Below are 15,929 nucleotides of genomic sequence, written 5' to 3' on the forward strand. Positions count from 1 at the left end.
AGAAAACACACACACAACAAGCACAGGAGATTCCAACATTATCTGACTGCACAACCGGAGGATGCAGTTTTAGGACCGCAGTTTCAGGACCGCAGTTCTAGGACCCTAGTTTTTTTGTAACTGCGCCACCTAGCGAAACTCCAGCAGATGCTACTCGAAAAATGCCAAAGCAGTATTTTCACCCAATTTTAACTACTTTTAAAGTTTTTAAAGGTTTATTACACCGTACTCAAATACTGCTTTCTTTATTGAAATTAAATCTGGTTTCTAAGAATGTTGAGTAATTATTGGGTCTAAGTTGCATTATTTAATAACTCATCAAGTAAAATAAACAAGGAAAAATGATATGCCTATAGCCTTTTCAGTCAATCACATATTCAAGTACAGAGGGAATACACAAGAATGACTCTGGAGGTAGATTTAAAAATTGTGTATATTTTATAAAATTATATATTGCAACAGAACTCGAACTGGTGAATTTGAACATACACAAAAACAAATGTGTTCATGACATGAACAACATAGGAAGAACTGCATGGACGTCTTCACTGACTCCTAAGAGAGAGAAAGATAAAGAAATTAATGAAACCAGGAACATTTAGTTGAACATGTTTAACTCTCTATTTTTTAATTCAAATATTATCAAATATCTTAGTCACAACAGAGCACACACACATTATATACAATACAAAATTATTTCAATCTTCATACCAAGTAATGTTCATATATTATCCCATACTGTTAATTTTATTATGGGAACAAAGGTTTTTGAAACATTCATGTCAATACAGCCCATCAGAGAAAACATTATATAGAGAGATAAATATAAATATTAAAAGCACACATTGTGACATAATTATGCAGCAGCACTACCTACCAACTGGATGCTCTCCCCTCTTTTCTCAATTGTTTTTCTATTTTTCTATTAAATTCCTCCACTTCACTGAAATAGTACATAAGGAACATAATGACTGGTTAACAAAAATGCTGTTAAAAGGATACATTGGGCATTGTGTAAAAACAATTAAATTTTCTACACTAACCTGTGATGATAATGTGTTCCAGAGAGGAAGGCGTGCTCAGCGTCCTGCAGAGACACATTCTGAAGCCCAGCCAGGCCATATATGATGGCCTATCAAAAGAAAATTGTTAATTGAAATATGGTCTGTAGATAAGCAGCATATGGTACAGTTTGAAAGGGCAGAAACATGCACAATACATTGTATTGTTATATATACCTCTGGAAACAGAACATCACATATTAACTGCACTTCATCTGTGAAGCTCAGTTTCTTAGGTGTTTTATACAGAACACACTTCAGAAAAGCACAAAGGTTGTCCTGTTGCTCTTCACTGTCAAGGTAGACAGGCACCTGGCGAAAGGACTTCGGAGGATACCACTTTGAAGTCTTCCCATTAAGTACATCCTACAGGCACAGACAGGATTTTTACTGGCATGTGACTGCCAATAAATGTGGCACATAGTTGACAATAATTTTAACAAAAGCCCTGGTTGATTTATTTACTGTGAGCATGTAATGATGACTATGTCTAAGTACCACCAAATGCTGTTCAGCCCCTGGTGACTGTACAATATAATCCACCAGTCTCTTTTCCTCTGCAGTGCGGTCAAAGACAGCCTGCATGTGGACTGGAATTTCCTCAGTGGGGGCACGTTTTCTTGGCACTCTGTATATTGGCTGAAGGGTTCCCTGTAACAAGCTTCTGGCCTCATCAGTCCAGAAGGCAAACCTCTGGCCATGCCTTTCAAAAATTAATAACAAGATTAATCTAGAATATAGCAAAAAAAAAAACATTTGCGTCTACTTATAATATTAACTTGATTTAGTCAACAGGTTAATATACACATATTGTTTAGGGCTGTCATACCCATCAATTTTAAAACGCTCCATAAGAAGAAGACACCACCACTTCCAAATCAAAGGCATGTCCATCTGAAAGAAATGTGATAATGATAAGGATAGTCGTTAGTTTATAAATTGTACATTTTTTTAATCAATTTCATCCTCATACACATTTTTGAATCAACTCACCCCCTGGAATTCAAACCATGTGTCTGTCACAATGCAGAGTGTATACTGAAACAGAGAAGAAGGAAAACATCTTATTTACTATGTTGACAGAAACATGCGGATGTTTACCACACACACACAGGACACTTTACCATAAGCATAAAAATCCCACAGTCATTTCCACAGATCTGGTGTGGCAAGCCCTATAATCAACAAAAAATAAGGTAAAATTAGTGATACCGGAAACATGACTGGTAGATCAAAGCTGCCATCACAAATGCATATTACATGCAATCATATTTCATTGGAATATCAAATTAAGCAATACATTATTCACCATAACATCATGCCCAGTCTTCTCAGTCCAGCTCCCAGGATCAATTTCCTGAGCAAGATTTCTATACAATAAAATATACAAATAATTTTAAACAGATAGATGTGACAACCACAGAGACATTATCAGCCTAAACATAACAGTACAGGCTATAGGAACGTAGCCAAAACATATCCATACAGGCTATAGGAACGTAGCCAAAACATATCCGTACAGGCTATAGGAACGTAGCCAAAACATATCCGTACAGGCTATAGGAACGTAGCCAAAACATATCCGTACAGGCTATAGGAACATAGAAAAAATGTGAATTGCTATATGAACTTATCAAACAGCCTCAAATGTGGACCTAAATATGGCTCTGTACTCAGCATCACCAAACCCAGACTCATGCAATGTGTACTGCGAGTCTAAAAAGAGGATCTCTCTCAGAAGTGGCTTCATGATCTATAATGTGATAATGGTTAAAGACATTCACATAAGTTTAAAAGTCATTAGGACAAAGAGTAGAGCTGCTGTTCACTTTGTTGGAATACACATGAACTAATCAACTTAATTACCAATACATGTACTATTTAGTATTTAGTAACAGTAACATTCCCTTACACAGAGAACGAAGTGTTCTGGCCCGTTTGCCTTGGTGTAACATGGAAAGACTAAGAAGTCTTTCATGTCAATATCCTCCTAAAATTAATGAAAAATGTTGTCATTATGCAGATCTACATTTTTGTGACACTATACATATTTCATATTGACTCACTGGGAAGTTGGCAGTGATGTTGTCTTGTGTATCCTTCCATGTAGGAACAACGAACATGTCCTCTATATAAATGTCTTTTCCCTATGAGAAAAAACAGCAACTTTGAAAGTAGACAATAAAATAACAGGATAAAATAAAAGCACAAATTTAGGCTTTAGTTTCAGATAAAAGTTGCATACATGTTGCTGAGATGCTTCATGAATCAATTTCAAGCAGGCATTCCCAATCTGCAAGAAACAATTAAAACTCATCAGTGAACAAGCATGAAATCAAATAAAAAACACGACGTTTACCTTCCTTGTGTTTATTTGTTTCCCAGTACTCACATGAGAATCCATGTCTCTTAGCAACCCCAGGCTCCAGAATTCTTCACGCGTGATACATAAGGGCCCTTCTTTAACAATAATTTCCGCTGCAGGCCGTTCGGTGTCCAGCACATAATTGAGCTGCAAATACAGATATTATTACAAAAATATTGTGTGAAAAGAAAAACAATTACTATTTTTACTAAATAACTTACCAGTTTGTCCTGGATAGAATTCCATTCTTTTGCATAGGGCTTAAATGTCAAAGAGTAGTCAGTGGCCGCTGCAGGGGATGTGCCAAAAGTGGCTGTCGGAGGCGTGCCGAAGGTGGCTGTCGGAGGCGTGCCGAAGGTGGCTGTCGGAGGCGTGCCGAAGGTGGCTGTCGGAGGCGTGACGAAGGTGGCTGTCGGAGGCGTGCCGAAGGTGGCTGTCGGAGGCGTTCCGAAGGTGGCTGTCGGAGGCGTCCCGAAGGTGGCTGTCGGAGGCGTCACGAAGGTGGCTGTCGGAGGCGTGCCGAAGGTGGCTGTCGGAGGCGTTCCGAAGGTGGCTGTCGGAGGCGTGCCGAGGGCCATTGTTGGAGACGTGCCAAAAGCGGCTGTCGGGGGAGTGCCGAGGGCTGCTGTCCTGGGCACGGCTTCTGCTGAATCAAAAGTAGCAAATCACAATGTGTGTGTCATATGTGTTAGTGCAAGTCTAAAAATTTTCAATGCACCAGGTTGAGCAGTTGAATGTGTCTTTATGACAGTAATTTCTAAAAATATAAATAAATATTTTAATCGTACAAAACAGTGAATAATAATGGGCTGTATCTGTGATAGATTTGCATATAAAATTGTAAAAGTTACCCAACACTGCCTGGCTGTGGATATTCATAGCTATCTTGGTATCGAAAGCCTTTTTTATGTTGCCCAATCGTTGTTTGTTTTTCTGACAGTTGTAGTGGTGAATGATATTCCTCATGAGAAACAGATGAGTTGTAGGCAAAGCCATGTTTAAGTAGTAATTATTTTTTTTCATTTTTGCAAACAGTTGTTCCGCAACTTGGCTGTTCACTACTCCTGCAAGTTGCGGGACCAGGCCAAGCTTCCGCAGGGCATCACGAGCATCCTTAGTATTATCCTCATGAAAGCGATCATACAGAGCATAATGCTCTGCAGACCCAGTTATGGGATGGCCATCGCAGTCTGGGACCACTTTCTTGCACTTCAACCAAGGAAGGGAGACCTTTAGTTTCCCCTCTTTGGCTAGTGCTATGTTTTCTGGAGTTGGGGCCTTCAATCGTCCTTCAAATGGGCTGAACGGCAACCTTTCTGGCTCTCTCAGATTCATGTGCGTCGCCAGTCCACGTGCGAAGTCGTATATTACAACATTTGGCAAGTATTTCCAAGAAAGCAGCATGTCTGTGAAGTCACGTGGGCTTTCAGCTCTTATGTTGCACTTTATACTGTATACAATGCCACAAGGGCACATAATCACTGCCCAACCACCTGAAATGGAAAGACAAACAGATTGTAAAAAAAGTTAATGTTAATTCCACTAAAAAGTTTGTAATCCTCATTGATATGTGTATGTGAAATCACTTTAACACTTTTTAAAGAGTAACACCACTTGAAGTTATTCCACCTGGTGAAAAACCTTATCAATAAAAGTATCTTACACATACAGTACACTGTAAAGTACACTGCTTACCTGAAGCAGCCCAAATCTTTTGGAAGACCTTGTCATAAGTGTGCCTTGACTTTAATTCATTCGACAGTCTCAAGAGAAGGTCATTTCGCGATCCAGAGGAATCCAACCCACACTCCCTGCATAATTTCCTAACAACTTGAACCTGTCAAATAAAATAAAAAGTGTGAGTAGTAGCATGTTTTCAGGTAAAATAATGGCCTGTAAATCACTCCTAAAAACACAAATATAATTAACTGTATTTTTACCTTCTGCTTGTACAGCTCCTCTGTTAGGCGGTCTTCAGAAACTGTTAATTCGCAGACCTCAGCTGGTTTTGGCGGACGCACTTTTTCAAACTCAGTATTAAGAACACGGTTTGACTTGCATGTGCTTCGGCCTATCCACGGTGCCCAGAAGTGGAAAGATGGTGCAACTTTAAGTGGATTGTGTAGGTCACCTTTATCAAAATACCAAAATACAAGAAATATATTAAAACAACTTGAAAATTGTAAACATGTTTTGTGACATGTTTTAGTTTTTTAATTAGTTTGCAACAAAATTGTTCAGTCATTGAAAAGGTTGCTTCATGTTGACAAATTAATCTTGGCTTGTATTACTTGTCACAAATCCTCGACTGATCCTTTCCATAGAAAGTGCCTCCCAAAAAAGCTCAATATCAACTTCTCCATTGAAGTCCTTTGGAGGTTGTGCGAGGTCACTTACTAAAGAAATAATGTGAAAAAAATTTATACAAATAGTAAATTCTGAAAGTAACCTGGTCAGTAATTGACATCTAAATCGGTCTGTTCCATAAAAACATTTTACCTGCCAAATGGAAGGCTCCCTTTTTGTGGAGATCCATGATGACCACTGGAGGATGATCACCACAATTTACACAGGAATAATTGTAATCGTGATCAGTGAGTGCTTCAAAATGAAGATACCCATGAAGAACTGTATTAGCTGAGGGAAACTTTACCCCTGTAGTCAATTCTAAGTATTCTACCACCCTGCTCACTGCAGTATGCACCTGAAGGACATTTTAGTAAACATACAGAAAATGTTCTGTTTAAATTTCATACATTTACCAATTAAAAAGATTCATTAACATGTTATATGTTAATTGAAATTAATTTTTTACCTGTATCATGTTCCTTATGGTTAAGCATAAAGACAGATCAAGGACTATCCGGTCATTAAAATTGTGTAGGCCATCTTTCCACTCTTGGTAACGGTAGTGGGTTCCGCATTGATGGCAAGATTTACAGTAGGTAGAGCAGTCTAGAAATCAGAGGTTTCAACAATATTTACAATACAGTTTACACAACATTCAATGTTTAATGAAAGCACAGCAAATCTACCACAGTGGATGGTCAAAAGATAAAAATAAAGTTTAATTGACCTACCTTCAACAATGCGGAAATTGGTGAGGATTTTGGCCTTATTTGTAATGAGGATTGGGTCACTCAGGGGCACATTGCCAGGGCACTGCTGGCACATCATCTCCAGTGGAATTAGGTGCCTTGGGTATTCTTTTTCCAATAATGGATGCCGTAAATGTTCTGGCAGAACAGCAGGTAATTTTTTGAACTTCAAAATATACTCAACCAAGGCTTTGAACTTTTGGCCATCTTTTGGCGGATATGGAATGTTACCCAGCTCAACCTCATCATGACTGTCTCCATCCTCTGTTGATGTTGGGAATTCCACCTCTTCGGTGCACCGGACTTTTCTGAACAGTTCACGGTGAGTCTGAAACAAGTGCCATTTTGCAATGTACTTGTGTTGGCATGATCGTTTTGTCCTTGCACAAGGGCAGTGCCATGAATTCTTTTTGGTGTCATACGACACCATGACTCTTCCTAAACGACTGTAATATGAAACAGTTGGCTCAAAAACAGATATGTATTTTTTGGACTGAGGGATTCCAATTTGTGAGTATACAGACAGAGGTAAATGGTTGGCATTCGCAAGGTTTTGCAGATCAAGGCAGACCTTCTTTTTATCCTCACCAAACCACCGGCTATTCACCATCTCATTAAGTGTTTCCTCACTAAGTACAGGAGAAGAGACATAGGATGTGCAGTAAGTTAATGATTTAAGGTGTACGCATTGATGTGCTTTCAAACCACTTCTCCATGCCAGCTCCATGTTCACTTGGCACTCAGCAGATTCACAGAAAACATTTTGATTTTCCCCCCAGACTTTATTTTGAACATGCAGAGGTGTAGTGGCCCCATGAAAAGATTTGTGAACAGAATAAACTCCATTCTCTGGATCTATGCATTCACTTGGAAGGTGTGAACTTGCTGTAATATCCTTATGTTTTCCTGTGTGTTTTCTTTCTATGTGCCTTTTTAAATTAGTTCTGTTCATGCTAAGCTGGCATATGGGACAATTTTTACGCAGTACTTGCTTCACACTGACCCTTTGTATTTGTTTACTTGGGGTGGCTGGCACAGTGAAGGTTGTTGAAGCTAGGATGGCGGAAGTTGTTGGAGCTTGGATGGCAGAGGTTGTTGGAGCTGGGATGGCGGAGGTAGCTGGGGCTGGGATGGCGGAGATAGCTGGGGCTGGGATGGCGGAGGTAGCTAAGGATGGGATGGCGGAGGTAGCTGGAGCTGTGATGGCGGAGGTAGGTGGAGCTGGAATGGCGGAGGAAGCTGGAGCTGGGATGGCGGAGGTAGCTGGAGCTGGGATGGCGGAGATAGCTGGGGCTGGGATGGCGGAGGTAGCTGGAGCTGTGATGGCGGAGGTAGCTGGTGCTGGGATGGCGGAGGAAGCTGGAGCTGGGATGGCGGAGGTAGCTAGAGCTGGGATGGTGGTGCTTGTGTCAGGGTGCTTACCCTTGCAAAAAGACAGATGCTTCATGAAGTCCTGTCTACGTATCAGCATCGAATTGCAGTGGATGCAGTGGTAATGCCACTTTGGTCGGCAATCCAATCCACATCTGTGAATGGTATACCCTAAAATATAAGAACAATAAAATTTAGTATCATTATGATGGTCATCACCATAAATTATACCTAAAATTTGAATCAGGTTAACAAAACATACAGTCAGTTGTTTTTGTTCATTGCTAAAATTGAATTAATAATTACATTGCATTTCCCAAAAGAATGTTTGCCAATGTTACCTTCATGAAGAACTGCACGTTTAAAATGGCTCTCTAAATGGTATTTCACTTTGCTCAACTTAGTTGGATGAAACAAAGAAGAGCTGCAGAATGGGCAGTGGAAATCTTTACAGCATGTAGTGCATCTCTGTAGTTCAGGAATGGCTCTGCCTTCCTGAATTGTTATGTGTTTCTTGAAAAACATAGTTTCAGTTAATTTCAGATACATAAATAAGTCTAGTACATAACCAATTAATTAATTCATTTTTTGTCATACTTCTACCTGCCCTGAGCTGTGTCCTTGAAAGCATTTCATATAGAGTAACTTACAGTACATGACACAATCTAACACATGGTATTTTAACAGTCAATTATTATGATGGCTTACTGTTATGTCTGACTATAAAAACGTCATATGTCTCAATCGACATTATAAAATCATATGTAAATAAGGAGACGTAGGGCTAACGTTGCCATAACATGTATTGTGTGGTAACGTTAAAAAGTCTGTGAGCATGTGACAGTTAAAACAGATTATTTTAACTAAAAATAAAATAAAACAATGATTAACTAACAGGTTTTTACAACCAACGTAATACAGTTTTATTGTGCTGTCACTAACAGTCAACACAAGCTTTCATGGAACAGTTTAGTTAAACGAATGTGCTAACAATTCATTTACATCATTATCTAATATACGTATGATGGCTATGATTTCAAGACTATTTAGCAAATCACGATCACTTCGGTTACGTTACCTTTCCAATGAAATGCATCACGATTGTATTTAATGTTCAAATAAAAATTGATTCACATTTGATACTCACACTCTGTTTGTCGTCCATCTTTGCTGGTCCTCTAATTCGCTAGGTGGCGTTGTCACTAAAATCCAGGGTCCTAGAACTGCGGTCCTAAAACTACGGTCCTAAAAGTGCAGCCTCCAGTTGTGCAGGCAGATGCTACTCGGAGATTCTGTTCTTCAAGGTTGAGCTGCCCTGCCCCCATTAGGTTATTCTGTATGCAACCTTCATTTCATTGGTTAATACACATTTATCAAAGACAACATCTTATATTTATTACATCAATTATTCAATAATTAATACTGATTAAGTAAGAAATACATGGCATATTTTATCCTGTGAATATTAAAGCATTAGTTAATAAAATAGTTGCCGGTTTGCTTTCCCCCCTCAGGCTTCTCTCTTATCTTAACAATCTCCAGACGTAAATTCCTCAGCATATGCTCCTTGTAGCTTTTACACACATACAAAAGCTGGTAACTTTCCACTCTCAAACACAAACACCTCATTTTTACATAATAGCTCAGTGCATATATGAAACACACAATGCTTATAGAATAAAATGATTAATTAAAGAAATATAAAATGGAACAAAATCAATTTCCACAGTCCTTATTTGGACATCTTTGTAACTTTAACACTTTTAGCAATCAGCATGAAATGTAGGCAGTAAATATGTAAAACATAATTATTCAACAACACAACAATACTCCATTGTTCATGAATTGGTTAAATACATTCATTAGTTAAACAAAATCAAATCCCACAATCCTCCGAGTAACGAGTTACAATAGTCTATTCTAGAGGTCATAAAAGCGTGGATAAGCTTCTCTGCATCTGATGCAGACAACATATGGCGTATTTTTGAGATATTTCTAAGGTGGAAGAATGCTGTGCGGCAGACATTGGAGATATGGCTGTCGAAGGATAAATTTCTGTCGAACATCACACCTAAATTCTTAACCGTGGAGGTTGGCACCACAGTGCAGCCATCTATGGGCAACTTGTAGTCTGTCATATTATATTTGTAGCGATTCGGTTCGATAACAAGTATCTCTGTCTTATTGGAGTTTAGCATAAGAAAGTTATGTGCCATCCAGTCACTTATATCGCTGATGCAGTCTGATAGCTTAGAAAAATTGTATGTTTCGCTAGGATGTGAGGAGATGTAAAGCTGTGTGTCATCTGCGTAGCAGTGAAACTGTATGTTATGATTCCTGATGATATCTCCCAGAGGTAACATATATAACGAGAACAGGATAAGACCTAAAACTGATCCCTGCGGTACGCCGTATTTAACCAGGGAGTGATGTGACTCCTCCTCATTTACATAAACAAAGTGATAGCGATTGGTTAGATACGATCTGAACCAGGCTAGTGCTTGACCACTGATGCCAACATAGTTTTCTAGCCTATTAAGTAAGATTGTGTGATCTATTGTGTCAAAGGCTGCACTAAGGTCTAATAATATAAGGAGTGATATTTCGCCACGATCGGATGTTAGGAGAAGGTCATTTGTAACTCTAAGCAGCGCTGTCTCTGTGCTATGGTGGGGCCTGAATCCTGATTGGAACTTTTCATATGTACTATTATTTGCTAAGAATGTACGTAGCTGGCTTGCCACTACTTTTTCTAATATTTTGGAAAGAAAAGGGCGATTTCAGATTGGTCTAAAGTTATTTAGATCTCCCTGGTCAAGGTTTGGTTTTTTAATGAGCGGTCTAATAACTGCTAATTTGAAAGCTGTTGGAACGTAGCCTAATTCTAGTGATGAGTTAAATACATTTAGTACTGGGTTAGACACTACAGGGAATACCTCTGAGTAATTTTGTGGGAACAGGGTCCAATATACAGGATGATGATTTGGATGACGCTACTAATTTAGATAGCTCTTCTATTGTAGTAGGTTTAAATGACTCAAGATGTTCGTATGGTAAGCTAGCGTTAAATATATTACTGGGTAGAGTGGTGGCTGCTTGGGTACCTACAATGTTTTCCCTAATAATCATAATTTTCTTAGTAAAGAAGTTCATGAAGTCGTTACTATTGTGTGGGAGTTTATTAGTGGGTTCTGTTTGTTCTTTATTTCTAGTCAGTTTCGCAACTGTGCTAAAGAGGAAGCGAGGGTTATTATGATTTTCTTTAATAAGATTGCTGAGATACGTAGATCTGGCAATTTTTATAGCCTGTCTGTAGTGTTTAACACTCTCTTTCCATGTTGCACGCCATACCTCTAACTTTGTGCTTCTATAGTTTCTTTCCATTTTTCTAGCAGCCTTTTTAAGGGATGCGGTATGATGGTCGTACCATGGAGCTGGCGTTTTTTCTTTGATTCTCTTTTTTCGAATTGGAGCTACGGCATCCAATGTGTTAGAACATATACTGTTCAGGTTTTCTATTACAATATCTAGATCTTCAGGATTATCTGCTACATGTTTCATTTGGAACAGGTCTGGAAGAGTGCTAATAAAGTTATCTTTAGTGGTTGAAATTATTGTTCTGGCTAGTCGGTAGCATATTGTGGATCGAGTGATCCTATCTAGAAGTACCGTGTATGAGACAAGGCAATGGTCTGAAACTGCATCGCTCTGAGGTGATATCTCGATTTCATTAATATTGAGCCCGAGTGACAGAATTAAGTCTAATGTGTGCCTACGGGTATGCGTGGGCCCTGTCACGTTTTGTCTAATATCGAGAGAATTTAGAATATCTATAAACGCTAATCCTAATGTATCTGTTGGGTTATCAACGTGTATATTAAAGTCACCAAAGATAAGAGCTTTATCTACAGTGACTACGAGGTCAGACAGGAAATTTGATATTTCTTTAAGAAAATCTGCATGATAGCCCGGAGGTCTATAGATTGTAGCAAGGACAAAAGAGAGCTGTTTACGGCTACGATCAGTTATTTCCATATTTAATAGCATTATTTCAAATGAATTAAATTTTAGTTCAGATTTTTGGTTAACTTTAAAAATGTTGTTGTATATTGTAGCTACACCACCCCCTCTCCCCTTTAATCGCGGTTCATGTTTGTAATAGTAGTCTTGTGGGGTGGATTCGTTTAAACTAATGTAATCGTCTGCTTTAAGCCAGGTTTCTGTTAAAGAGAGTGCATCTAAGTTTTGGTCAGTAATTATTTCATTGACAATGGGTTCCTTATTGGTAAGCGATCTAATGTTAAGAAGGCCGAATTTTAACATTCGAGGTTCATCTGTAAACGTATTGTTTTCTAATTTTATGTTAGTAAGATTTGTACGAGACGAGGTAAACGGTGCTCTGTATTCGTTTGTTCGAGGAACGCACACAGTTGAAATGTGTTGATACTCTGGTAAGATAGACTCTAAGTTCTGCGATATATGTGATCTTGACATGTCAGAGCAGCTAACAGATGGACGGGTAGGCCGATCTATCTGTTTCCTGACCTGGGCCCTGGGTAGTCAGACTGTATTAGAATTAAGAGTATTGGTCAGATTTCTAGAGAGTATAGCATTTCCTTCCGATGACGGATGAAGGCCATCTCTCTTTAGCAGGTCAGGTCTCCCCCTGAAGTGCTTCCAATTGTCTATAAACACTACGTTATGCTGAGGGCACCATTTTGACATCCAGTGGTGAAGAGACACTAATCTGCTATAAGTTTCATCACCCCGGTAGGCGGGGAGGGGACCAGAGCATATTACATTATCTGACATTGTTTTTGCAATTTCACACACCTCTTTAATAGTTTCTTTTGTGATCTCCGACTGGCGGAGTCTGGTGTCATTTGCGCCGGCATGAATAACAATTTTTGAAAACTTACGCTTAGCATTAGCCAGCACTTTAAGTTTGGATCTAATGTCTGACGATCTGGCTCCCGGTATACAGTCAACTATGGTGGCTGGTGCCTCAATGTTCACATTCTTTAGTATCGAGTCTCCAATAACAAGGGCACCTTTAACAGATGTCTCAGCCGGTGTATTGCTTAGGATGTCGAATCTGTTAGAAATTACTAGGGGGGACTTCGATGGGCATCGAATATGACTGCGCCGCCTGATAGTCACCCAGTTAGTCGGCCGTGTTAACTCAGTTGCCGAAACCGAGCTATGTGTACTACGCGTTACCGTAGGCGCACCCGAAACAGTGTTTGAAACATTAACATTAGCGGTTTTACCGTCCTCAACGAGCGTTCGGATGTGAGCTTCTAGTTCTGCAACCTTCTCTGTTAGCCTTACTACTTCAATACATTTAACACATGTAAACCCCTCTGTGCTGACGGAAGAAGCTAAACTGTACATGTGGCAAGTAGTGCAGGTTACAATGACAAGCGGAGTCTTACCGTTTTCATGCTGTGCGATAGCGTCTCCGTTCGCCCGAACGCGGTCCGTGAAGCTGCATCGAGATGGGTGCTCGCTCGTTGCATGCCTTGGTCGTCTCCGGGTGCCTGGAGCCAGGGTGATGTGTGGCAAGCTGTACCGTCTGGTGCGAATGCCGGGCAACAACTCCTCCACAGCTTCCCGCTCTGGTGAGGAAAGGTCTGAAAAACATACATCGGATGTGTCCGCCATTAGATCGAAAAGGAAGGCAGATTTACAGTAAACAAACTGTGAGCGAGTGCTAGCGGGCTATATGCTAACACTAGGTGTTTACTAGTGATAGATCGTTTTACTTATTAATACTGTTCAATAATCGTCACGGTAAAGTATTCCTAAGATAAATTTGTACGTTATATTATATAGATAGGAACGAGATAGTAAGAAAATAGGATTTAGATGATGAACTCGACGGAGCTCCAATGCACGGAGCAGCGTTTCCCCGTTTGTTTACGCTAGCGGGCTATATGCTAATACTGGGTGTTTACCAGCGATAAATCGTTTCAGTTACTGATACTGTTGAATAATCGTCACGGTAAGGTATTCCTAAGATGAACTAGTGAGTTATATTATATAGATAGGAACAAGATAGTAGAAAAATAGGATTTAGATGATGATCTCGACGGAGCTCCGACAACAGTGTGGCCACTCTCTTGCGTTTCTCTCTCTTGCATCTCTCTCTCTTGCGTCTCTCTCTCTTGCGTCTCTCAGATCTCGATGAATAAGTGCACGTATTACTAAAGCAACGTCTAGAAGAGGAAGCTAGGTAAAGCCCAAAAAGGCTGCCTCCCCGGGGTGAAAAACCCCCTAGGAGAAAAAACCCCCCCGGGCGTTTATCCGAGGAAAAATAAGTCCTAGGAGGGAAAAACCCTTGGGAGAACAAATAAGGAGATTTAGCGGAGATTAAGCGGTTATGCCGGTGATCGTTGGTCAGGCATCAGCTGGGCATCACGTTAAAGGACGGCCAGTAGATCAGAGGTGTGCCGACTTTCACATCTACCGGGACTGTGTCTGTTTGTCTCGTTGTCCTCGGGTCGAGGACGAGACAGGGAGAGAAAAACAAAATCGTATTAGCGTAGCGGCCGTTCATATGTATTGAAGTGTCACACAGTGATGTGGTTTAACTCAGCTTAGTTCCAGACAGACTAACTATTGCGGCATAATTATATTATCCACAGTTGAGGATTTAGCAAATTGGGGGCCCAATGCGAGGGTATATATGGTAAATAAGGGTCACCTTCCGATCTTTAAGAGAAGATGAAACCTGACGACCCGTTTGACTAAGGCCTAAAGCCCCACTGTCGTCGTTAATGCAGGTTCAGTGGCAAACGGGTCTATATTGTATACCATTTACAGGACCAGGAGAAAACGCCAAAAAACATCGCAACCCAACCATACGTGCTAACCCGTTTGACTAAGGCCGGAAGCCCCACTGTCATCGTTAATGCAGGTTCAGTGGCAAACGGGTATGTATGGCATACTATTCACAAGACACACGAAAGCGCGAAAAACGCAACCCGACCATACATACCAACCCGTTTGACTAAGGCTGGAGGCCCCACTGTCGTCGTTAATGCAGGTTCAGTGGCAAACGGGTCTGCATGGCATACTATTCACAAGACTTACGATAGCGCCAAAATGCTTTGTTGAAGAGAAAAGTTTTAAGTCTAGATTCAAAATGATCGACTGTGACTGATTCTCGGACATCGGTTGGTAAATCATTCCAGAGCTTAGGGGCTAAGTAGGAAAAGGATCTTCCACTTTTAGACACTTTTGATAGTCTAGGGATAATCAATAGACCAGAATTTTGCGACCGTAGTGTGCGTGATGGATTGTATTCTGATAGTAATTCTCTAAGATATGAGGGTGCTAAGCCATTTAAAGCTTTGTAGGTGATTAGTGATATTTTAAATTGGATGCGATATTTAACTGGTAGCCAGTGTAAAGATGCCAGAATTGGGCTTATGTGGTCATACTTCTTAGATCGAGTAAGTACCCTTGCAGAAGCGTTTTGAACTAGCTGAAGCTTGTTGACCTGATTTGAATGGCATTCCCCGAGTAGCGAGTTACAAAAGTCTATTCTAGAGGTCATAAAAGCATGAATAAGCTTCTCTGCGTCAGATGTAGACAGTATGGCGTATTTTTGAGATATTTCTAAGATGGAAGAATGCTGAGCGGCAGACGTTGGCGATATGACTATCAAAGGATAAGTTGCTGTCGAACATCACACCTAAGTTCCTAACCGTGGAAGATGGCACCACGGTACAGCCATCTATGTGCAATTTGTAATCTGACATATTATGTTTGTAGCGATTTGGTTCAATAATAAGTATCTCTGTCTTATTGGAGTTGAGCTTAAGAAAGTTATGTGCCATCCAGTCACTAACATCGCTAATGCAGTCTTTTAGCTTAGAAAACGTGTGTGTTTCGCTGGGATGCGAGGAGATGTAAAGCTGGGTATCATCCGCATAGCAGTGAAAACTTATGTTATGTTTCCTGATAATGTCTCCTAGGGGTAACATGTGTAACGAGAACAGGATAGGACCTAAAACTGATCCCTGCGGT

General features: G+C 40.1%; 2 protein-coding genes across 6 annotated transcripts; both read right to left on the reverse strand.

The window, feature by feature from the left end:
• Window positions 1-452: 452 nt before the first annotated feature.
• Window positions 453-2,219, reverse strand: LOC135761082 (PWWP domain-containing DNA repair factor 4-like). Its single transcript, XM_065275167.2, has 8 exons — window positions 2,186-2,219; window positions 2,055-2,099; window positions 1,891-1,955; window positions 1,560-1,764; window positions 1,239-1,427; window positions 1,044-1,132; window positions 878-943; window positions 453-555 (listed from the first exon to the last, which is right to left on the reverse strand). The coding sequence occupies exons 1-8, from the start codon at window positions 2,192-2,194 to the stop codon at window positions 546-548; spliced, it is 678 nt and encodes a 225-aa protein (XP_065131239.1). The 5' UTR covers window positions 2,195-2,219; the 3' UTR covers window positions 453-545.
• A 158-nt stretch (window positions 2,220-2,377) lies between these two features.
• Window positions 2,378-9,174, reverse strand: LOC135761067 (uncharacterized). 5 transcript variants are annotated; one of them, XR_010537693.1, is made up of 14 exons: window positions 8,237-9,174; window positions 6,507-8,066; window positions 6,242-6,381; window positions 5,926-6,130; window positions 5,718-5,822; window positions 5,367-5,557; window positions 5,122-5,263; window positions 4,278-4,919; window positions 3,648-4,072; window positions 3,454-3,573; window positions 3,307-3,354; window positions 3,128-3,227; window positions 2,974-3,051; window positions 2,378-2,431 (listed from the first exon to the last, which is right to left on the reverse strand). XR_010537693.1 is itself a non-coding variant. In XM_065275160.1 (14 exons), exons 1-14 carry the CDS (start codon window positions 8,442-8,444, stop codon window positions 2,411-2,413), a joined length of 3,966 nt encoding a protein of 1,321 aa, XP_065131232.1. In that variant the 5' UTR covers window positions 8,445-9,174; the 3' UTR covers window positions 2,378-2,410. The 5 variants fall into 5 exon arrangements, 4 of the variants coding, with proteins under 4 accessions (XP_065131232.1, XP_065131233.1, XP_065131231.1 ...); XM_065275160.1 differs by having other exon boundaries at window positions 3,128-3,208; XM_065275161.2 differs by lacking the exon at window positions 2,378-2,431 and having other exon boundaries at window positions 2,596-3,051; window positions 3,128-3,208; window positions 3,648-4,069.
• Between the last annotated feature and the right edge of the window lie 6,755 nt (window positions 9,175-15,929).

Source organism: Paramisgurnus dabryanus, chromosome 3, assembly GCF_030506205.2.
Source record: "Paramisgurnus dabryanus chromosome 3, PD_genome_1.1, whole genome shotgun sequence".
Lineage (NCBI taxonomy): Eukaryota > Metazoa > Chordata > Actinopteri > Cypriniformes > Cobitidae > Paramisgurnus > Paramisgurnus dabryanus.

What these genes read in the sequence shown, in the direction of transcription:
- LOC135761082 (XM_065275167.2), bottom strand. An exon ending in GAGCGTTTTAAAATTGATGG is followed by an intron (nt 1,765 to 1,890) that starts GTATGACAGCCC and finishes AATTTTTGAAAG; the next exon opens with GCATGGCCAGAGGTTTGCCT. An exon ending in GGAACACATTATCATCACAG is followed by an intron (nt 944 to 1,043) that starts GTTAGTGTAGAA and finishes GTACTATTTCAG; the next exon opens with TGAAGTGGAGGAATTTAATA.
- LOC135761067 (XM_065275159.2), bottom strand. Translation starts at nt 8,444, where the DNA reads ATGTATCTGAAATTAACTGAAACTATGTTTTTCAAGAAACACATAACA. An exon ending in CAATTTCCGCATTGTTGAAG is followed by an intron (nt 6,382 to 6,506) that starts GTAGGTCAATTA and finishes TCTGATTTCTAG; the next exon opens with ACTGCTCTACCTACTGTAAA. An exon ending in TAAGAGACATGGATTCTCAT is followed by an intron (nt 3,355 to 3,453) that starts GTGAGTACTGGG and finishes TGTTTCTTGCAG; the next exon opens with ATTGGGAATGCCTGCTTGAA.